The sequence below is a fragment of the Suricata suricatta genome, chromosome 4 (genome assembly GCF_006229205.1).
Source record: "Suricata suricatta isolate VVHF042 chromosome 4, meerkat_22Aug2017_6uvM2_HiC, whole genome shotgun sequence".
Taxonomy (NCBI): domain Eukaryota; kingdom Metazoa; phylum Chordata; class Mammalia; order Carnivora; family Herpestidae; genus Suricata; species Suricata suricatta.
The window spans coordinates 147261898-147282243 of record NC_043703.1 but is presented as its reverse complement, the minus strand read 5'-3'; the positions used below and the strand labels follow the sequence as shown (position 1 = coordinate 147282243).

General features: G+C 43.3%; 2 protein-coding genes across 2 annotated transcripts in view; one reads left to right on the top strand and one right to left on the bottom strand.

Moving 5' to 3' along the window:
• KLHL29 (kelch like family member 29) overlaps positions 1-3205 on the top strand; it is a 305147-nt gene extending 301942 nt beyond the window's left edge. The window contains exons 13-15 of the mRNA XM_029938230.1: positions 127-320; positions 646-790; positions 2818-3205. Coding sequence (XP_029794090.1) covers positions 127-320; positions 646-790; positions 2818-3001 — 523 coding nt within the window. The 3' untranslated portion in view covers positions 3002-3205. The remainder of the gene's footprint in view (positions 1-126; positions 321-645; positions 791-2817) is intronic.
• A 1433-nt stretch (positions 3206-4638) lies between these two features.
• ATAD2B (ATPase family AAA domain containing 2B) overlaps positions 4639-20346 on the bottom strand; it is a 173394-nt gene continuing 157686 nt past the window's right edge. The window contains exon 29 of the mRNA XM_029938225.1: positions 4639-4880. Coding sequence (XP_029794085.1) covers positions 4875-4880 — 6 coding nt within the window. The 3' untranslated portion in view covers positions 4639-4874. The remainder of the gene's footprint in view (positions 4881-20346) is intronic.

Here is a 20346-nt window from a genome sequence, read left to right as displayed (position 1 = left end):
CTCTGCCAGCGATGCCAAGGGCAGGAAGCAAATGTTGGTGCCCCACCAATGTCTGCCGCCTTTGTCGCCCCTGCCCTGTGCAAGGTCTGTCTTTGATATTGGGCTCTTTTTCTCCTCTCTCGACAGGTACGACACCATTACCAACCAATGGGAGGCTGTCGCCCCTCTGCCCAAAGCAGTGCACTCCGCAGCGGCCACGGTGTGTGGCGGCAAGATCTACGTGTTCGGTGGTGTGAACGAGGCAGGCAGAGCCGCAGGCGTCCTACAGTCTTACGTCCCACAGACCAACATGTGGAGCTTTATCGAGTCCCCGATGATTGGTAAGCGCACACTTTTCCCGCAGCCTGGGGTCCGTGTGGCATCCCTCCTCACTGTTTTCTTTGTCTCAATATCCGAAGGCCAGAGGGCCAGCTAAGGGGCTGGGAGGGGGAGGCAAACCCCAGCCCAGATGTCGCCGCTGACCCCACTACCTGGACAGGGGGCGCGCTGGGCCATGTGCCAGGTGCCTGCTGGCGCTGGGCCTTGGCCTCAGGTTAACCAGTGACATTGGGAGTCCTTCCAGAGCCCCTCCTCTGGAGGGGAACGGGTAGGGAGGGGGAGGCCAAGAAGAGATGCCCTGACCTGCCTGCCCTGCTCTTTTCACAGACAACAAGTACGCTCCTGCCGTCACCCTCAATGGCTTCGTTTTCATCCTGGGCGGGGCTTATGCCAGAGCCACCACCATCTACGACCCTGAGAAAGGGAACATTAAGGCAGGCCCAAACATGAATCATTCTCGCCAGTTCTGCAGGTGAGGGGCCGCAGTATCTCGGCCAGGGTGGGAAGGAGGAGGGCAGGGAGGGAAAGATCAATGATGATTGCCTGCCGTCGATGACCAGAGTAATTCGCAGGCCCCCGAGCGGCAGCCCCCTCCAACCGCAGGTATGGATGTGAGTGCCAGGGCAGAGTGGGACGCACCCTAGGCAGCCCACGGCCCACAGGCCCGACCCTGTGTCTCCAGCTGACCCATCTCAAAGCCAGAGATGAAGGGCTTCCTACAGGCACCAGCCCCACGTCCCTTGAGGCCACACCTTCTCCTGGGTGCTATGAAGACAGCTCTCCCCCAGGACGGCCTGCCACATCTGTCACAGATAGGAGGCAGTGCCAGGCCAGAGCCCTGCACTTTGCCACACGGGACAAGTGGCTTTTCAAGGATGCTCTGAACCAGGGAGCAGAGTACAAGGCACAGCTGACTGGGCAGAAACCCACACGGCCCAGCCCCCACAGGGAGAGAGCGGTCACAGTTACAGGGTGCTCGGTGCCCAGTCTGCCTGGCCTCCGTGGCCCAGAAAAACTAATTACCCTGGGCAATGACACTGCCAGCCCCATCCTTTCCTCGACTAAGAGGAACAAGGAATGAAAAGGGGTCCCACAAACCCCATTTTCAACATTTCCATAGCAGATCTTTCCTGAAGACATCTTGTGCCCATGCAGAGGTAACGACCGAATCGTCACTGCTGGTGCAGCAAAGCTAGGAAAGCTGTAACCTACTACTAACGTGTCAGGTGACCTTGGACAAGTGACTTCCAGTCTCTGGGAAGTTCTATTTATGAAACAGGTGGTTGGACGAGATGACTGCTGAGCTCCTATTGACTTGGCGAGTCGACACTTCTCAAGCCCTTCTTTCCTGTCACATACTCCAAATGGTGGCAGTGAGCAAGGCAACTCCGACCACACTGTCCACAACAGACAACTGGAGTTTGAGCACCGCTTGTAGGGAGGAGGCCAGTGCCTCATCTGAGACCAAAAGTGGGCACAGAAAGACTTAATGCCTGTGAGGAGCTATAGCCTGGGTCTTGCAAGAGAAGCAAGGGAAAGATGGGCCATGAAGGGAAGGAATGTGAGGGGCCCAGGTGGCATGGAACCACAGGGGATAAGGCTGGAAACTTCAGGTAAGATGTCTAGACTGACATGTTCTGTCCCAGGCTCAGAACTTCAGAAAAAGGTGGAGACCTTGAAAGGGTATCTGTTCAGCTTCAGGCAATAGTCCAGAACACACAGCCTGTGGCTGAAAGAAGGGAGAAGGCAGGGCTGGGTACACAGACACAGCGGTACGTGGGACGGGGTGGCTGAACCACACAGACAGTAGTATGTGCAGGCAGGAGCAGGAAGTGGCGTTCTCGCAGTGGGAACAGCTGACTGAGGCAACAGCAGCAAGCCAGCGTAGCCTCTTACAGGAAGACGGCCAGGCTGCGTGGTAACAACACTGCAGGGGGCGCATAGGCCCTCAGTCCTGGGTGGGCAGCAGCACCAGGTCACTCATGTTAAGCAATCACAGCAGGAAGCTCTGACCATGAGCGTCTTGGCAAGGGAAAGCAGTCAACTGAGCAGTCAACATTCAGTTATGACTTCGCTCCTAATTACCCTGTCTGCTCTCTTGCTGGTGAGACACGTCCTCTTCCGGGTTTGACCAGTATGAAGTCTCTGTGTGGACAACACAACATGATGCTCTGTAGATGCTCGGTGAACTGAACCGAGTGCCCGTTCACAATCATGGCAGGGCTGTTCTCCTAGCTGTCTTTAGGCAGTCCGGCAGGTCCTGGGATGCCCAGCGTACATAAGTGTCACCCACAACTCGGAGGGTAGTGTGAGCATGCATCCCAGTGGGCCCTACAGGAAAGGTGTCTTTTTTATACCAGCTTGGGTCACAGGGCAGAGAAAAGCACAAGGACGGGGCGCAGGGAGAGGCAGCTTGCTCCAGGACAATGTAATAAGACTCCATCTCCAGGTCCGAGGTGGCAGCTAGATGGCTAATTCTCTCCCCTCATTCCCCGACAGCGCTGTGGTGCTTGATGGCAAGATATATGCAACTGGCGGCATTGTTAGCAGTGAAGGGCCTGCCCTGGGCAACATGGAAGCCTATGAGCCCGCGACCAACACATGGACCCTACTCCCCCACATGCCCTGCCCTGTGTTCAGACACGGCTGCGTGGTGATAAAGAAATATATTCAAAGCGGCTGACATCGGCAGAAAGTCCATGTCGAGACTGGACAAGTCTGGTGAGGCAGATGCTACTCACAGTGATCAATGTTCAGCAACACCAATAAGAGGTCGATAGACACAATCAAAGAAATCACTGCGCTAAACATTTTGAATACTCTCTACATTGAATGTAGAAAATCATCCTCGCCTTTGGGGGAAACGGGGGCACAGCGCTCCGAGCAGCAGGAACCACAACCATCCGAGGAGCTGGGCCGGGGAGGGGGAGGGGGGGCTCCTGCAAAGGCACTTGCTCTGAACGGAGGCGCTCACTCTGCCCGGTGCAATAGAGTTTTACATATTTTTCAACTGGGAGAGAGAAGCTGATTTTTCCTTCCTGCAGAGCAAGCTTGATCCCTACACAACAATAGATCAGTTATCCTATGACAATATTAGGTGTCAGGCTCTCTTGGAATAAGATCAAAGTGTCCTTATCACTTTGATTCCTACTTTTGTTTTTAACCAATCTGCGCTTTTCAGTGGCCGAGAGAAGAGAAGGGACAATCCTGTGCCGCACAAGGCCTGGGAGGCTGCTGATCCCTGCCAGGCGGAGGACACAGCGCAGGCGGCAGCCTAGGGAGAGCTGGGAGAGCCTTTGTCCTTCACAGGTTTCTCTACCTTGTTTTTGCTGGAGGACGGGTGACCGTGCTAGCTTTCTCTTGTCCCGCATCAATTATTTAGATTTCCAAGGCATTTTCTTGATAAACAAAAAGGCTATTTTTAAGTACTGAGAGAAGAAGGCGGCCATGAGAGGGATAATGTGGGAATTCCCAAAGCTCTTTGTAGGTACTGCCAGAGTGGGGCATTTGCTCTAATTTTTTCTATGTGCAGAATAGAGGATCTCTCCTGGGTGGGGGTGAAGGCCCCTGTTTTATTTTTTAAAAAACGTATCTCCCAGACAGTCCCATTAAGAGCTGTGCCTCATGGAGGCATTGTCGAAGATTCTGTTCCAGAAGGAAACCAGTTCTGGCTTGTGACACCAGTCCAGCTCCCTCCATGAGGTCAAGCTGAGGACCCAGGCCGGGTGGGAAGGGAAGAGGGAGGGAGGGAGAATAAATGTCTACAAAGCACAGGAGACTATTTTTGATATTTATAGCTATATATTACGGCACCTGCCACAAGAGCTCTCAGGATGGGGACAGCCTTTGTAGACGAGCCATGACAGCCACGGCCTGAGGGGCATGAGCAGAACCACTCCTCCTGTAGCATATTAACCAGAGCAAGGGGAGCCGGGAGGGAGGTCACACCGTGGCTCAAGAGAGCAAGGCCTTCCTGCCAGCCCTCAGACCCTCAAACCTCACGTGGTGATCAGTTTCCATTCCAGGGCAAGAAGAAAGCCGCCACCACTGCGCTTGTTTAGTTGAAGTTGGTACCAAATACGCATTCGCCATTTTTCTATCTGGGAAGTCAACTTGCTGTCATTTCATGATAAAAACCATTTCTAAGGAGAAAAGGACAGGACGTGCTTTCCATCCTCCGGTGTTTGATGACACACAATTCCAGGTCTGATGTCGGGCATCAACTCCTAGCACCAACTCCTAGCACCGCAAGTGTGGCTCTCACTTGGACAAGATACCGAGCTTCGTTTATGCAGTTTTTACTATTATTTATTCTTTTAAAAAGTAATAAGCACAAAACTACATACGTTGTATGTCATTTAAAGTATTTATGTCAAACAGGGTGCAAGTGTGAACCCAAGGACCGGAGCACAAATCTCTAACTGCCTGGGGCAGGGCTGATGTTAGCGTTGGCGCGCGTCTGCCTCCCAAGGAGGCGTTAGTGGTCAGCGAGACTCAACACAGACGACATTGAAATTCCGCTTCTCTCCTCATCTATCACACTGGAGCAACACTGGCTATTTCTGTGAATGATACAAAACAGGGTTCTCTGTAATGGTATTGTACATAGTATATGTTTATTGTTAAGTTCTTGTTATATTATAATAAATATATTTATAGATCTAGACTCAGAAGCCAATGGAATGCCTTTGTGTGCCACCATCCTGGCCGCAGTGACGGGGAAGCCTGTGCAGGCCGCACAGCAGCTGTGTGGGCTCTCTCAGAGCCTTTCTTACAGGGAGACGAATTTAGCAGAGTAGTAGGAGAAGGTAGATTCACCAGCATTTCATCCAAGCGAAGAGCCCCATGCCCTTCACCCCCAAATCTCACAAAGACCTTGCATCTTCGTGCAAGAAAATGTGTGAAGAAGGTGGATGAGGGTCGGTGGCAGTGAGAGTTCTTCAGAGAACTCGGGAAGGGCCTACACTGGTAGGCCATACACTTGCCTAATAGGTATCTGCAATGGTATTTTCAGAAACACCAGTCCTAGAGGAAAAGATGGAGAATGTGTAGAAGATTCTAGTCATGAAGAGCTAAAATTATAACCTGTTACAAAAACCAAGCAATAGTCTAGTTAGCTCCTTCCTTCTCTACTTAATTTCCCTATATCAAGGAAAATGTGTTCTCTGGGCCTATGAAGATATGTGTGTAAAAGATATGTGTGTAAAAGAAAAAAAAAGACACACGTGACCATTATATTAGCAGCCCATGTAACTATGGGAAGAGTGTCTCCTGTTGAACTCAAGGTGCCACCATCAGACCTGGCAGCACTCAGGCACAGAGGAGATGGATCACATTGTGTGTGTGTGCATGTGTGCACATGTGCACGTGCAAATTAAAAAAAAATCATAGTCAAAATAAGAAGAGTCAGGAAAAACATTTGCAGTCCATATGACAAGGGATTAATATCTTTATTGAAGAGCCTACATAATTCAATAGGAAAATGTTAAGTGATTCCAAGTGTCCAACAGATCATCGACCGTATAAGAGGAAACATTGCTAGTAAATATAAGCCAAGTTCAACATTGGTAGTTATCAAATAATGAAACTTAGATAAAGAGGTGTTATTTTCACCTACTAAATTAGCTTCTCTAATCTAAAAATAAAAGGGGGAGAGGTGCTGGGAGAGCTCCAAATGCTGATGAGGAAGCAGAGAAACTCACCAGTGCCAAGGGCTTTATGAACTGAGATGGCTTCTAGAAAGCAGTGTGGCAGGTGGCATGTATCAAGAGCCTAAAAAGTATCCGACCCAGTAAATCCCCTTCTGGGCATCCATCAGGAAATGTCTCACAACCACTAGCTCCCACCTACCGACACTAACTTGATGCCAGATGCTGTGCTGAGCACTTAAAGCACTGAATCCTTACAATTCTAGAGACGGCTGCTAAAGACAAGCAGCATTATATCTCAACCACGCTGTAAGATTCACATTTGTATATGACTGTGATTATGTAAGATATGCACAAAGATATATAAGCTATAAAGATCCATAAAATATGTATATAAAAATAACCAGCTGAGCAGTCATAAAACTATTAGTTGTACTGATGCAATTATGGGCCGTTTTCCTTCTCTCTTTTCCAGAATGTATATAAAGAGATGTTACTTTTATAATAAAGATACAGATATACATATTTTAATGGGGACCCGGGGACAGAAAGTAATCTTTCCCCCATATTTTAGTCTGAGAAATTCTCGATTATTTCCTGTTTTGGCCACTATAAACAATGGGAAAGTTAGAGTTTACAATAAAGTGTGGATTTTTTCTCAATAAAAAAAAAAAAAAGGGGGAGTCTTGAACAGAAAAAAAAATAGAATAAAGTAACAAATAATTACAGATAGGAAAATTGCCAGTAATAATCGAGATTGGTGTTTGTTTTTTTTAACCTAAAGGCTAGGAATGAATGAATTATATATTTCAGTGCATGAGATTTTCATGAAGCAAATGAACTCCTTCACATTCTTAGAAGGCCAAGCAAAACAAAAAGGACAATAATAAAGAAGAAAACATTTTCGTTCGACATAAGGAATAATGGGTTAGTGCTAAAAATCTGGAATGGGTTACCAAGATCCTTGTGAAGGGCTTCTCTAATCTCAATACTATTTTTGTGTAGCATAATTTCATACATTATCTCATTTTATTCTCTCGACTACCCTAAACATCATAGGGTATCACTTTCACTCTTTAAGAAGAAAGAGTCTTAGAAAAAGCGACCTGAGTGTGCTAACGGTTCTGCCACACCCCAAGTGCTCTCCATACATGGTCATGTCTATCCCCCCAACAACCCTGCAGGCAGCTCCAGATGTGAAACGGAGTCTGGTCTAAGGCACATTGGCATTTGAGCCCCGCTCGGTGAGACGCCAGGGAGCCTGTGCTACATCACATGGCCTCATCAAAGCTGCCTGGGGTTACACAGCTCCTATGACTCCAAGACTAAGGTTCCTTCCTACGCCTCAAGCCACCTCAGAAATCTGTACTAAGAAAACTAATTCTGTTAATACGATAGGCATGCTACTCTGTTTTAGACAGTTTGCTTGAGAAGCAATTCTCTCTATGCCTCATGAGAATGTCCGAATGGGAAACGGTTCTGGGGGAAGGAAAGAGTCCACTGAAAGGAGGTATCAGACCATCCACTGCTGCCTCATCTGAAACTCCCATGAGCCTTCACTCTGCAGTAAACTCTCAAAGGGTTCCTAAAGTTCTTGCTGACACAACCCGGGGCCTGGGAGAGTAAAGGAAAAGCGGGAACAGCATTAGTACTGGCTACACCATTCTCAGCTACAAAGGGCATATCATGACCTTGGCATCCAAGAGGTAGGTTCTACTGTTCTCCTACCAGGGTCAAGGTTCTGAAATGTAGAGACGACTCCAAGAAGTCTGCCTTTACCACATGATGGCAAAAATGAGACCATCCAAAAAACCTGTGTTTACCTTCCCAAATTTATAATCATGTGCTCTGTTACCCTCTAATACTTGGCAGATCACTTGAGTGTCCTTCCTCATGAAAGGTGAGGACAGCCTTTGAGTAGATGATGGTAGGTCAGTAAGACTACATTCTCAGCAAGTGCCATGCCCTCTTACCTTCTCCCACAGATACCTCACAAGGATGAGTAGTGACAGTCAGATGACTCAAACTCTACTGGCAACAAGAAAAATGTTTTGAGTTATGAAAAGTATAAAGAAAGGCAAGGTTATGATTCTGTGCAATGTTTTGGCCATCCCTCTTGTCTAGAGATGACTAAAGAAGCAACAGTTTTTGTTACCACATCTTCATTTACCCCGTGTGTAGAACTCCTGCATCCTTGGTGACGCTGGCCGCTGCTAGAGCAAACCTGTGCACCAGGGGACCCATTGGCCTTTCTGCTTAGGGCTTCAGCCTGGGCACTTGACATCCCTGTTGCTAAAAATTAGTCTTTGAGGCTTTACATTGCACCCCTCCACTCTCTAGTACCTCTCTGTTGCCACTGCCTTATTTAAGCCCTCTTGACTTTTTGCCTTAGTAAGGCAAAGAGGCGATAGCCTCTTTCTTATGGTTATTTAAAAAATAACAACTTTACTGATCTATAATTCACATATGATAAAATTCACCCTTTTAAAGTATACAATCCAGGGGCTCTTAGTATATTCACAGAGCTGAGCTACCATCGCCACTACCTAACTGTAGGACATTTTCATCATTGCAAAAAAGAAACTTGAATCCATTAGGAGTCACTCTCCACTTCTCCCACTGCCAGTGCATGGCTACCACTAACCTACTTTCTGTTTCTAGGAATTTGCCTATGATGGACACGTCATATAAATGGAATCCTACAATATGTGGTCTCTTGTCTCTGGCTTCTTTCACTCAGCCTAGTGTTCCCAAGATTCACCTGTGTTGTAGTGTGTATCATTCCTTGTGATGGCCAAGACGCCACTGAATAGGTATATTGAGTGGATATATATAAAAATGGACTCATCTGGGGGCACCTGGCTAGCTCAGTTGGTAAAGCATGTGACTCTTGATCTCAGGGTCCTGAGTTCAAGTCCTACATTGGGCAGAGAGGTAACTTAAAAAAATTGTTTTTAACAGATACATTTTCTTTATCCATTCATGAGTTGATGGACATGTGGGTGGGTGGCTTCCACATTTTAACCATTAAGAATTATGCTGCTATAAACTTTTGTATACTGTTCAAGATTTTGAGATTAAATAAATTTGGGAAATGCTAGGTAAAACAAGGTTAAACAGGCTTCTACTACAGTACTTCTCAGGCTCAAAAACAAACATTCATCCCAATTTTACTAAAATGGATACACAGGCGGTATTTTCCAAACTTATTTGACAACAAATTGCCCCCCCTCCATCCCCTAGAAAACTTCTCTTCTAAAATTATGATATAAGCTCAAACAGTCACATGGGATTCTGGGGTCAATACATCTGATCTTCATCTTTGAGAGAAGCACAAGAACAAGTAAAGGTAATACTGTGAAAGATTCAGATGCAAACTCTGATTTAGAATTCTCAAAATGTTTCTAAAATTGATACATTTTTATATGTTAGCAGAAGATCAGTATTCTTGAAAGTCAACAAATCCTTTTCCTGAATACAGCAAAATATGTTTCACTGCAATTTTCTAAGTGCCAAAAAGATTTCAGCATCTCTTATGCTGCAATATAAAAAGACTGAAATAGGGGCACCTAGGTGGTTCAGTTGGTCATGCGGACAACTTCGGCTCAGGTCATGATCTCACGGTTCATGAGTTCAAGCCCTGCATAGGGCTCTGGGCTGACAGCTCAGAGCCTGGAGCCTGCTTCAGATTCTGCGTCTCCCTCTCTCTCTGCCCCTCTCGCACTCGTGCTCTCTCTCAAAAATAAACAAACATTTTAAAAATATATATTTTTAAGACTGAAATAAACAATCCCACTATAACCACTCTACACAACTAAAATACCTAACCCACATATCCAGTGATAGTTGCAAATGTGTGACCTGACAATTTCTGGAAAAGATTCTCAGCATTTTGTACTTAATTTATTTATTTTAAACAACATGACACTCTTCTCAACAAGGAGACTATATCAGAGATCAGGGAACAGAAAAATCACTTGTCTGATCAACACTGAAATTTTTGCATTAATTCCAGTATTCTCATTAAAACTATTAAAACAGAAAATTTTGATTTAATATCTGTGTTTAGATTAACATTTGTGGTAATAGTGAGATAAATTTTCATCCAATTTCAGTATAAAGCTTCAGCATGGGGGGGAGTGCTTTTTGATGATCTTTTGCTTTTTTGATTCTGTATATATATATTTAAGTTCAAACAATGTGGAATACAGTGTAAAGAAACATTCCAAAGATGTGAAACTGATTTTTTTATAGTGTGATAGGCAATTACTCCTTTCTTTGCTACCAACTCCAATTTAAACATAATCTTATTAAAGAAATTTTCTTATTAAACTGTGGAAAACTACAGATCTGACAGCTTACTGAGGTTTCCTTTAAATATGTGAAGTAATTTGAGACTTCCCACCGCAAATAACATTATTTCAACAACATATTAAGTACAATGCTGCTTTGGATTGTCACATTTCTTTTTAAAGAGATATTTTGTTGCAAAGTTGTATTAAAATACTTTGCACTCATTAAAATGCTAAAATAGAAATTGTAATTAATTTCCAACACTGTCCCAAGGAAGTTTATGCTATAAGCAAAGTAGCTATATGCAATGTTTAGAAATAATGCTTTCTAGGGGCACCTGGGTGGCTGAGTCAGTTAGGCGTCTGGCTTCAGCTCAGGTCATGATCTCGCGGTTTGTGGGTTCGAGCCCCGGGTTGGGCTCTATGCTGGCAGCTTGGAGCCTGGAGCCTACTTCAGATCCTGTGTCTCCCTCTCTCTCTGCCCCTCCCCTGCTCACACTCTGTCTCTCTCTATAAAATAAACAAACATTTAAAAAAAAACTAAAAAAAAAATAATGCTATCCCACATCAAAATTAACGTTGCTTTGTTGCCATAATGAGAACGTTAGGAAAGCTCTATGCTCTGTGTGGATGGCCATAGACACATGATTCAGACTATTCATGTGGTTTTTTTATTAATAGTTCCACAAGTTTTTAAGCCTGTGGTTTTACTTGTGTCTCTCAACTTCTGCGACAATTTTAGAGTAACGCCTACTGATTTACCATTTGTGCAGAAACTGGAAATTCCAGAGCATTTGGTAACTTATGAAGCTGCCCCTGACACTGGGCTCCTCTTCTGAGCCTGTATCTATTCTACCTAAGAAATTTTAAACTCAGGCTTTGACAAAATTCTCCATCTAGCACATTCGCAGGGCTCCCCTTTTATATTTGCTCTTTAGTTGCATTACATGTTTCATTCCTAGGTTCTTTCCATTATCTCACAAGTTAGCAGTCCTACTTTGGTCACCCTGGTCTCACGTCCACGCATACCCCGGAATAGAATTCCTCTTCCAAAAGTTATCTCAAAGACCTAACGTTCTGGCCCTTCAACCAGACCAAGAAGGCAAAATGCAATCCTAACTGTAATCCCAATCTACCATCAGCCTCCTCTGAGGCTTCATTTGGGGTGATGCTACAAGGAGATTAAAACCCACATTTACGTCGGCTGCCGCCATGACTCATACATGGCACCCACACCTTCTTCTCATTGCTCCTGAAGAGGTTCCTTCCTACTTCCATCAGCGACTGCTGCAGACCTTCACTGTCCCCCTTGCTTCCTACTTAGAACCCTTCACCCTTGGGGCACCAGGGTGACTCAGTAGGTTGAGCATCCAACTTCAGTTCAGGTCATTATCTCGTGGTCTGTCAGTTCGAGCCCCACGTTGGGCTCTGTGCTGACAGCTCAGAGCCCGGAGCCTGCTTCAGATTCTGTGTCTCCATCTCTCTCTGCCCCTCCCCCACTTACACTCTGTCTCTCTCAAAACCAAATAAACATTAAGAAAAAAAAAAGGAATCGCTCTCTCTTGGCAGAAGAGCAGCACCCTCTGCAAAGAAACAACTGAGGTGGAGGACAGTAACAACGGCAGTACAGGTTTTTAAATCTTCCTCAATAGCTCATTAACAACAGAGGAACTTCAGTGAAAAATTCACAGACTCATGAACAACATCTAAAATAAAAACTAAGTAACAAGAAATCTCTGGAACTCCCAATCCCAAGTGGGTAGGACCAAACCACTAACAGCTGTGAGATGGTGGTCCATCTGTGAGGAGAACTGTGGGCATCTAAAGGAATTAAAACCCCCCACAGCCACTCACTGGAGGGCTGGGGGCACAGCTAAGAGCACCAGGGCCTAGAAGTCTTGCAAACTTCAGCCCTCGGGTGAGGGCAAGGTTCTATGTACAGAGGAGTCTTGTGAATCCTCAAAAATAATATGCCAAAGTCCCCTTTCAGGACCACATCCCACAGAGACAAAGATATTAGGGACAGAGTCTAAACAACAACACAGAGACTAAAGAGAGACTGAGGTAAAAGTAGGGGAGGGAACCAAGTCAACAGATTTCAGGGGTGCCTGGGTGGCTCAGTCGGTTAAGCCTCTGACTTTGGCTCAGGTCAGATCTCACGTTTGTAGGTTCAAGCCCTGCATCAGGCTCTGTGCTGACAGCTAGCCCAGAGCCTGGAGCCTGCTTTCAGTTCTGTGTCTCCTCCTCTCTCTGCCCCTCCCCCTCTCATGCTCTGTCTCTCTCATATCAAAAATAAAATAAAACATTAAGAAAAATTTTTTTAAACATAAAAAAAATTTAAACTGATTTCAGACAGTAAGCAGTCCTATATTTAAACACTTCACCGGGGTTGCTCAGTCAGTTAAGTGTCTGACTTCAGCTCAGGTCATGATCTCATAGTTCATGAGTTTGAGCCCTGCATTGGGCTCTGTGCTGACAGCTTGGAGCCTGGAGCCTGCTTTGGATTCTGTGTCTCCTTCTCTCTCTGTTCTTCCCCCACTCTCACTCTGTCTCTCTTTCTCAGAAATAAAGATTTTTTTTTTTAATTTAAAAACACAACACTTCACAAAAATAACAGAAGAGAGAGCTCTAGTGCCATGAAATTCAGGCCTTCTTCTAAAAGTTCAAGGAAATGTCATATAAAAGTGAGCAACAAACAGACTGAGAGCAAATCTCATATAAATATATTATAAGAGACAGAACTGTAAAAGGAGATGGCTACCCCCTATAGGCAATAAAACCCTCCAGAAACACAGGCCTAAAAAATACATGAAAACTATGACCTACTATTTCAGAACAAGCAAAAGGACACAAAACAATAACAGAAAAATGAAAGAACAATATAAACCTGAATTAGAAAAACTCACAAAGGGTATGAAATAACTCAGGGAGAACAAGAGTGCTCGCGTCAGCAGCATACACACTAAAACTGGAATAATACAGAGATCAGAATTAGAAAAAAAGATCACGTTAGAAATGTACACTAAGGAAGAAAGAACACGAGTTAACAATAAACAGTACGTAATGCCTTAAGACAAACAGAAGGGGGAAAAAGGCAGGAATTTTTTTTTTATTTATTTTTGAGAGATAGAGAGAAACAGTGTGAGCAGGGGAGAGTCAGAGAGAGAGGGAGACACAGAATCTGAAGATTCTCCAGGCTCTGAGCTAGCTGTCAGCACAGAGCCCGACACAGGGCTCGAACCCACAGACTGTGTGATCATGACCTGAGCTGAAGCCGGACGCTTAACCGACTGAGCCACCCAGGCGCCCCCAGGGAACTTTTTAAAGTTAACAAAGGAATGAAAGAATTTCTGGTTCTGGTTAAGAGTCACTGAGCACACTCCACTCTCTCGCCCCCACTGATGACAACCACAAGTCCTGGACAAAAGACATAAGCAATTACCTAAAGATTCTGAAAAATACTTAACGCATGTGAACTGGGTAGGAAATACAACACTCACACAATGGCCCACACGGTGATGAATTCCCAGGCTTCCCTTTTATCTTCTGTATTTCTCAACGTACACTCTAGGCCAGCCAGAATCTCAGAAGGAACACTCTCTCTCCAGACTCTCCAGACCTAAACCCAGCTGAGCCTCAGGGATGAAATCGGTCTCCTCGTGGCATCAACGACGACAATAATAGGCATATCCCTGAAGGTCCTTTTCTCTCTTTCCAGCTACAGAACCAGGGAAGGGGGCTCTTGGGAACCCAAGAGTGTGGGAGAAGGTGTCAAAGAGGAGGGAGCAGGAGAACAAGGCTCTTTAAACTCCTCTATGAAATCCAGAGTTGAACATGCGTGGAGGTGACCCAGAGCAACAGAGCAAAGGCGATGAGATCCAAACTACGATGCAGACCACCCTCAGGTCCCCCTAGACTGGCCTCAGGTGGTGCACATGTGGGGCTATATCATTTTCCTCCCGCTGCTGTAGAAAACTACTGTAAACTTACGGATCAGGACACCACACATGTACTATGTTATGCTTCTGGAGGCCAGAAGTAAAAAATAGGTCTTCATGTGCTAAAATCAAGGTGTCAACAGACCTGTGTTCTTTCCTGGAGCTCTAGGGAAGAATCTTTTTCCCTCAACTCTTCTGGCTTCTAGAGGCTGCCTCTAGGCCTCGGCTTGTGGTGCCTTCCTCCATCTTCAGAGCACATCACTCCAACCTCTGCTATTGTGGTCACATCTCCCTTTCCTGGCTCTGATTGTCCTACTTCCCTCTTATAAGTACCCTTGTGATGACACTGGGCCCACTCAGATAATCCAGAATAATCTCCCCATCTCATAATCCTTAGTCATATCTGCAAAATCCCTTTTACCAACAGATACATTAAAATGGTATACTAAGCCATATTTAAATAATTCAAAAGACTCCAAGAAAGGAGAAATAGAGGAATAAAACAAAGGAGACAACCAGAAAAGATAAAATAAAATGACAGAGTTAAATCCAAACCACCTCACACCCATTAGGATGGTTGCTGTCAAAAACTGCAGACTATATCAAGTGTTGATGAGGATAGTGAGACCACTGTGCACTGTGGTGGGAATTTAAAATGGTGCCACCGTGATAGAAAACAGTATGGAAGTTCTTTAAAAAATTAAAAATAGAATTACTAATATGACCCAGCAATTCCACTTCTGGGCATATACCCAAAAGAAGTGAAAGCAGAGACTCAAAGAGATATTTGTATACCCACATTCATAGCATTCTTCACAACAGCCCAAAGGTGGAAGCAACCCAAGTGCCCACTAATCGATTAATGGATTTTAAAAACGTGATATATACATAGAATGGAATAGTATACAACCTCAGAAAGAAAGGAAATTCTGGATGAAATAAACTAGTCACAAAGGACAAATACAGTCTCATTCTACTTAAAAAAATTTTTTTTAATGTTAAATTATTTTTGAGAGGCGGGTAGGGGCAGAGGGAGAGGGAAACACAAAATCTGAAGGAGGCTCCAGGCTCTGAGCTGTCAGCACAAAGCCCAATATGGGGCCCGAACTCACAAACTGTGAGATCATGACCTGAGCAAAGTTGGACACTTAACCGATGGAGCCACCCAGGCACCCCAGTCTGATTCTACTTATATGAGGTGCCTGGAGTAGTCAAATCCAGAGACAGAAAACAGAATAGCAGTAGCCAGAGGCTGTGGGGAGGAAGGAATGAGGTGTTATTCTTTAATAAGTAGAGTTCCAGTTTTCCAAGAGAAAAAGAGTTCTGGAGATGGATAGTGGTGATAGTTGCACAAGACTGTGAATGTACTGAATACCACTAGTTGTCTACCTAAAAATGGTTAAGATGGTAAATTATATTATGTTTATTTTACCACATTAAAAAAATTATATTAAATGGGTGTGCCTGGGTGGCTCAGTTGGTCAAACATCCGACTCTAGATTTTGGCTTAGGTCATGATCTCAGTGCATGAGCTTGAGCCCGAGTCAGGCTCTGTGCTGACAACACAGAACCTGCGTAGGATTCTCTCTCTCTTGGGCGCCTGGGTGGTTCAGTCGGTTAAGCATCTGGCTTCAGTTCAGGTCACGATCTTACAATTCGTGGGTTCGAGTCCCATGTCAGGCTCTGTGCTGACAGCCAGCTCAGAGCCTGGAGCCTGTCTTCAGATTCTGTGTCTCCCTCTCTCTCTCTCTCTGACCCTCCCCTGCTCACGCTGTCTCTCTCTCTCTCTCTCTCTCCCTCTCTCTCTCAAAAATAAATAAAAAATAAATAAAACATTTAAAACAAATTTTAAAAAAAGGATTCTCTCTCACCCTCTCCCGCTACTCCTACCCTGCTCACACACACACTCTCTCTTTCAAAAATAAACTTTTTAAAAAAATCACAAGGTAAATAATCTAAATACCCCAATTTAAAAACAGATATTACAAGATTAAAAAAAAAACTAAAAGGATCCAGGTTTCTTCCTAAAAGAAACCTACTTGAAATATAATATAAAGAAATTAATAGTATACATAATAATTACAGAAATTAAAAAGTAAAGTGATAGATGGGGTGCCTGGGTGGCTGAGTTGGTTAAGCATCTGACTTCAGCTCAGATCATGATCTTGGGATTCATGAGTTCAAACCCTACACAGGGCTCTCTGATGTCAGTACAGAGCTTGCTTTGGATCCTCTGTCTCCCCTCTCTCTGCCCTTTCCCCACTTGTTCTCACACTCTCTCAAAAAACAATAATAATAATAAAGTGATAGAGACACAGTTAAGAGAATAAAAAAGATAAGCCACAGACTGGGAGGAAATATGTACAAAATACTCCTTTGATAAAGGACTACAATCTAAATTATACAAAGAACTCTTAAAACTCAACAATACAAGGGCCCCTGGCTGGCTCAGTTGGTAGAGCATGCAACTCTCAATCTCAGGGCTGTGAGTTCAAGCCCCATGTTGGGTACAGAGATTACTGAAAAATAAAATTTTGGGATGCCTGGGTGGTTCAGTTGGTGAAGTGTCTGACTTCAGCCCAGGTCATGATCTCACGGTTTGTGGGTTCAAGCCCTGTGTCGGGCTCTGTGCTGACACCTCAGAGCCTGGAGCCTGCTTCGGATTCTGTGTCTCCCTCTCTCTCTGCCCCTCCCCCACTCATGTGCTTGCACGTGTGTGCGTACACACACTCACTCTCTCCCAAAAATAAACATTTATACACACACACACACACAAAGATTTAAAACAACATTTTCCATATAAAGATAACAAATAAGCATATGAAAAGATGCTCAACACCACATCATTAGAGAATTGCAAATTAAATCAATGAGATAACTACAACACACCTATCAGGCTAAAATCCCAAACCCTGACAATATCAAATTCTGGTGAGAAGATTCAGGCACTCACTATCATTTGTTGCTGGTGTGAATGTAAAATAGTACAGCCATTTAGGAAGACAGTTTGGCTGTTTCTTACAAAACTAAACATACTCTTTCCATAAAATCCAGCAATTACAATATTTGGTATTTACCCAATGAGTAGCCAACTTATGTACACATAAAAACCTGCACATGAATATTTATAGCAGCTTTATTCAAAACTGCCAAAAGTTGGAAGCAACCAAGATGTCCTTCAATAGACAAATGGATAACAGACTGTAGAACATCCATACAATGGAATGTTATTGTGTTAAAAAGAACTGAGCTATCAAGCCATAAAAAGACACCAGGGAACTTTAAATGCATTTTGCTGAGTGAAAGACGCCAATCTGGAGAGGCTACATCCTACATGATTCTCACTCTGTGACATTCTGGAAAAGGCAAAACTATGGAGACAGTAAAAAGATCAGTGGTTGGAGGCTCCTGGGTGGCTCAAGTTAGTTAAGCGTCTGACTCTTGATTTCAGTTTAGGTCATGATCTCATGGTTTGGGGGAGTGAGTCCCATGTCAAGCTCTGCACTGACAACACAGAGCCTGCTTGGGAATCGGTCTCTCCCTCTTTCTCTCTGTCCCTTCTTTGTTTATGTGCATGTGCTCTCTCTCGCTCTCAAAATAAATACTTTTTTAAAAAATGTTTAAAAAAAAGAGATCAGTGGTTGCCAGGGAAGGGAGCAAGGAATGATGAGGGGGAGCACTGATCCCACTGAAAGAGGTTTTCAGGGCACAGTGAAATGATTCTCAGTGATGCTGCATTGATGAATGTATGTCACACATTTGTCAAAACCCATAGAATGTACAATAGAAAGAATGAGCCCTAATGTAAACTATGGACTTTTGTTAATAATAATGTATCAATATTTGCTCAGAAAGTGTAATAAATATACCATAGCAATGTACAAGATGTTGATAATAGGGGAAATCGGTGGGGAGGGGACAGGTAAGGAGATATAAGTGAACTCTGTCCTTAATGCCCCTTTTCCACAAAACCAAAACTGCAACAACAAAAAGTCTATTAATTTTTTTTAAAAAGCAATGTGCAAGTAAGTGTCTATAACAACTCCCTTTTGTGTAAGAATAAGGGGGGCAGAGGATAAGAGAATGTGCATGTAACTTTATTTTAGCAAAAGAAATGCCAAGCAGATAAAAAGAAACTAATGAGATTAGTTAGGGGGCAATGACACTTCTTTGGATCTTACTATTTTGAATAGTTATGACTTTTATAAATATGTTAATGTCTTACACATTCTAACAAATAAGGATGGGAGGGAACTTCAAACTGAATGCAAGCAAGACAACAAAAGAATCTAACTTTTTTTTGAGAGAGAAAGAGAGAGAGTGCGTGTGTGCTCGCGCTCATGAGTGGTGGTGGGGGAGTGAGAGAGATAATCTTAAGCAGAATCCACACCAGTGTGGATCCCAATGCAGGGTTCGATCTCACAAATCACGACCATGAGATCATGACCTGAGCTGAAATCAAGTGAGATGCTTAACCAACTGAGCCACCCAGGTGCCCCAGAATATAATTATATTTTATTTCAAAGAATAATATAACCAGGGTAAACGGGGACAGAGGTAAAGATTAACCTAAGTAACTTCGGAACGCAGTATTTAGACTATATGCCCTCAGACTAAAGACAAAAAGCACTATAAACATAATTTGAACTCAATTTAGCAGGGTTTCCTCCCCAGTGATATGGGTTAACTCTTATTTAACTACTTTTTATGTAATTAAGGATTTAGAAGATAAATATATTCAGGATAAAGGGAACCATATTTCTTGCTGGAAAAGGAGGTTATATGTATAGAAAAATGAAAAACTAGGACAAAAGAAAGTAAAGTGATAAGAAGGACATAAAAAAGGACATAAAACTTACGTTGTTTAAAAAATAAACATAAGTAGCTATATTAAGAACAGATCAAGAAGACTATGAACAAGGACAATTACTAGGAACAAAGAAGAATATTACATAATGATAAGAAGTTCAATTCACCAAGAAGACATAACAATCCCAAACGTGTATGCAACTAACAAAAGAGCATCAATAGAGGAAGCAAAAACTGACAGGACTCAAAGGAGAAGCAGACAGATTCACAGTTATGGTTGGTGAGTTCAGTACTCCTCTTAGTAGCTGATAGAAGTAGACAGAACACCAGCAAGGAAACAGAAGACTTAACAACATAAGCAACCAGTTTGATCTAATTAACAGTATAGAACTCTCCACCCAACAACAGAATACACATTTTGTTTAGGTTGATAGGAAATATTAACAAAGAGGCACCTGCCTGACTCGGTAGGTAAAGCATGTGACCCTTGATCTCAGGGTTGTGAGTTCAAGCCCCTTGTTGGGTGCAGAGTTTACTAACTAACTAACTAAATAAATAAATAAATAAATAAATGTACAGTGAAAATTTTAGCTTAATCAAGATAGATCATACTCAAGGTAACAAAACAAATCAGAATAGACTTAAAATCATACATAGTATATTCTTTGACCACCACAAAATTAAAAGAGAAATCAACACAAAATCTGGGAAACCCCAAATACTTGGAAATTAAATAATACAAATTTAAATAGTCTAGGAATCAAAGAGGAAGTTTCAAGGTAAAGTAGAAAATATTTTTAAATGAATGGAAAGGAAAATACAACATATCAAAATGTCTGGGATACAGCTAAAACATTGCCTGTAAGTTTTTAACAGTAAATCTTTACATTAAAAAAGAAAAAAACCTCAAACCAATAATCTAAACTTCCTGTTTAGGAAACTAAGCATAAAACAAACAGAAGGAAGGACAATAACTTAGGAATGGAAATCAGAAAACTGAAAATCAAAAAAATAGGAAAGAGTCCATGAAACCAAATACTCGTTTTTTGAAAAGATGAATAAAAGTAGACTGACCAAGGGGGAAAAAAGCCATAAACTGTTAATTGCAGGTGCAAAACGGGGATATCACTACAGACACAGCAGAGTCTAAAAATGGACAAAGACTGGGGCACCTGGATGGCTCAGTCGGTTAATCATCCAACTCTTTTTTTTTTTTTGTAACTTTATTTTTTTTTCTAGAATATAACTCTATTTTTTTAACATATGCAACTATTTTCCATCATTTACAATACAGTAGTTACAATGACACTCCAAATGGATAAGCAAAGTAAAAAATCAGAA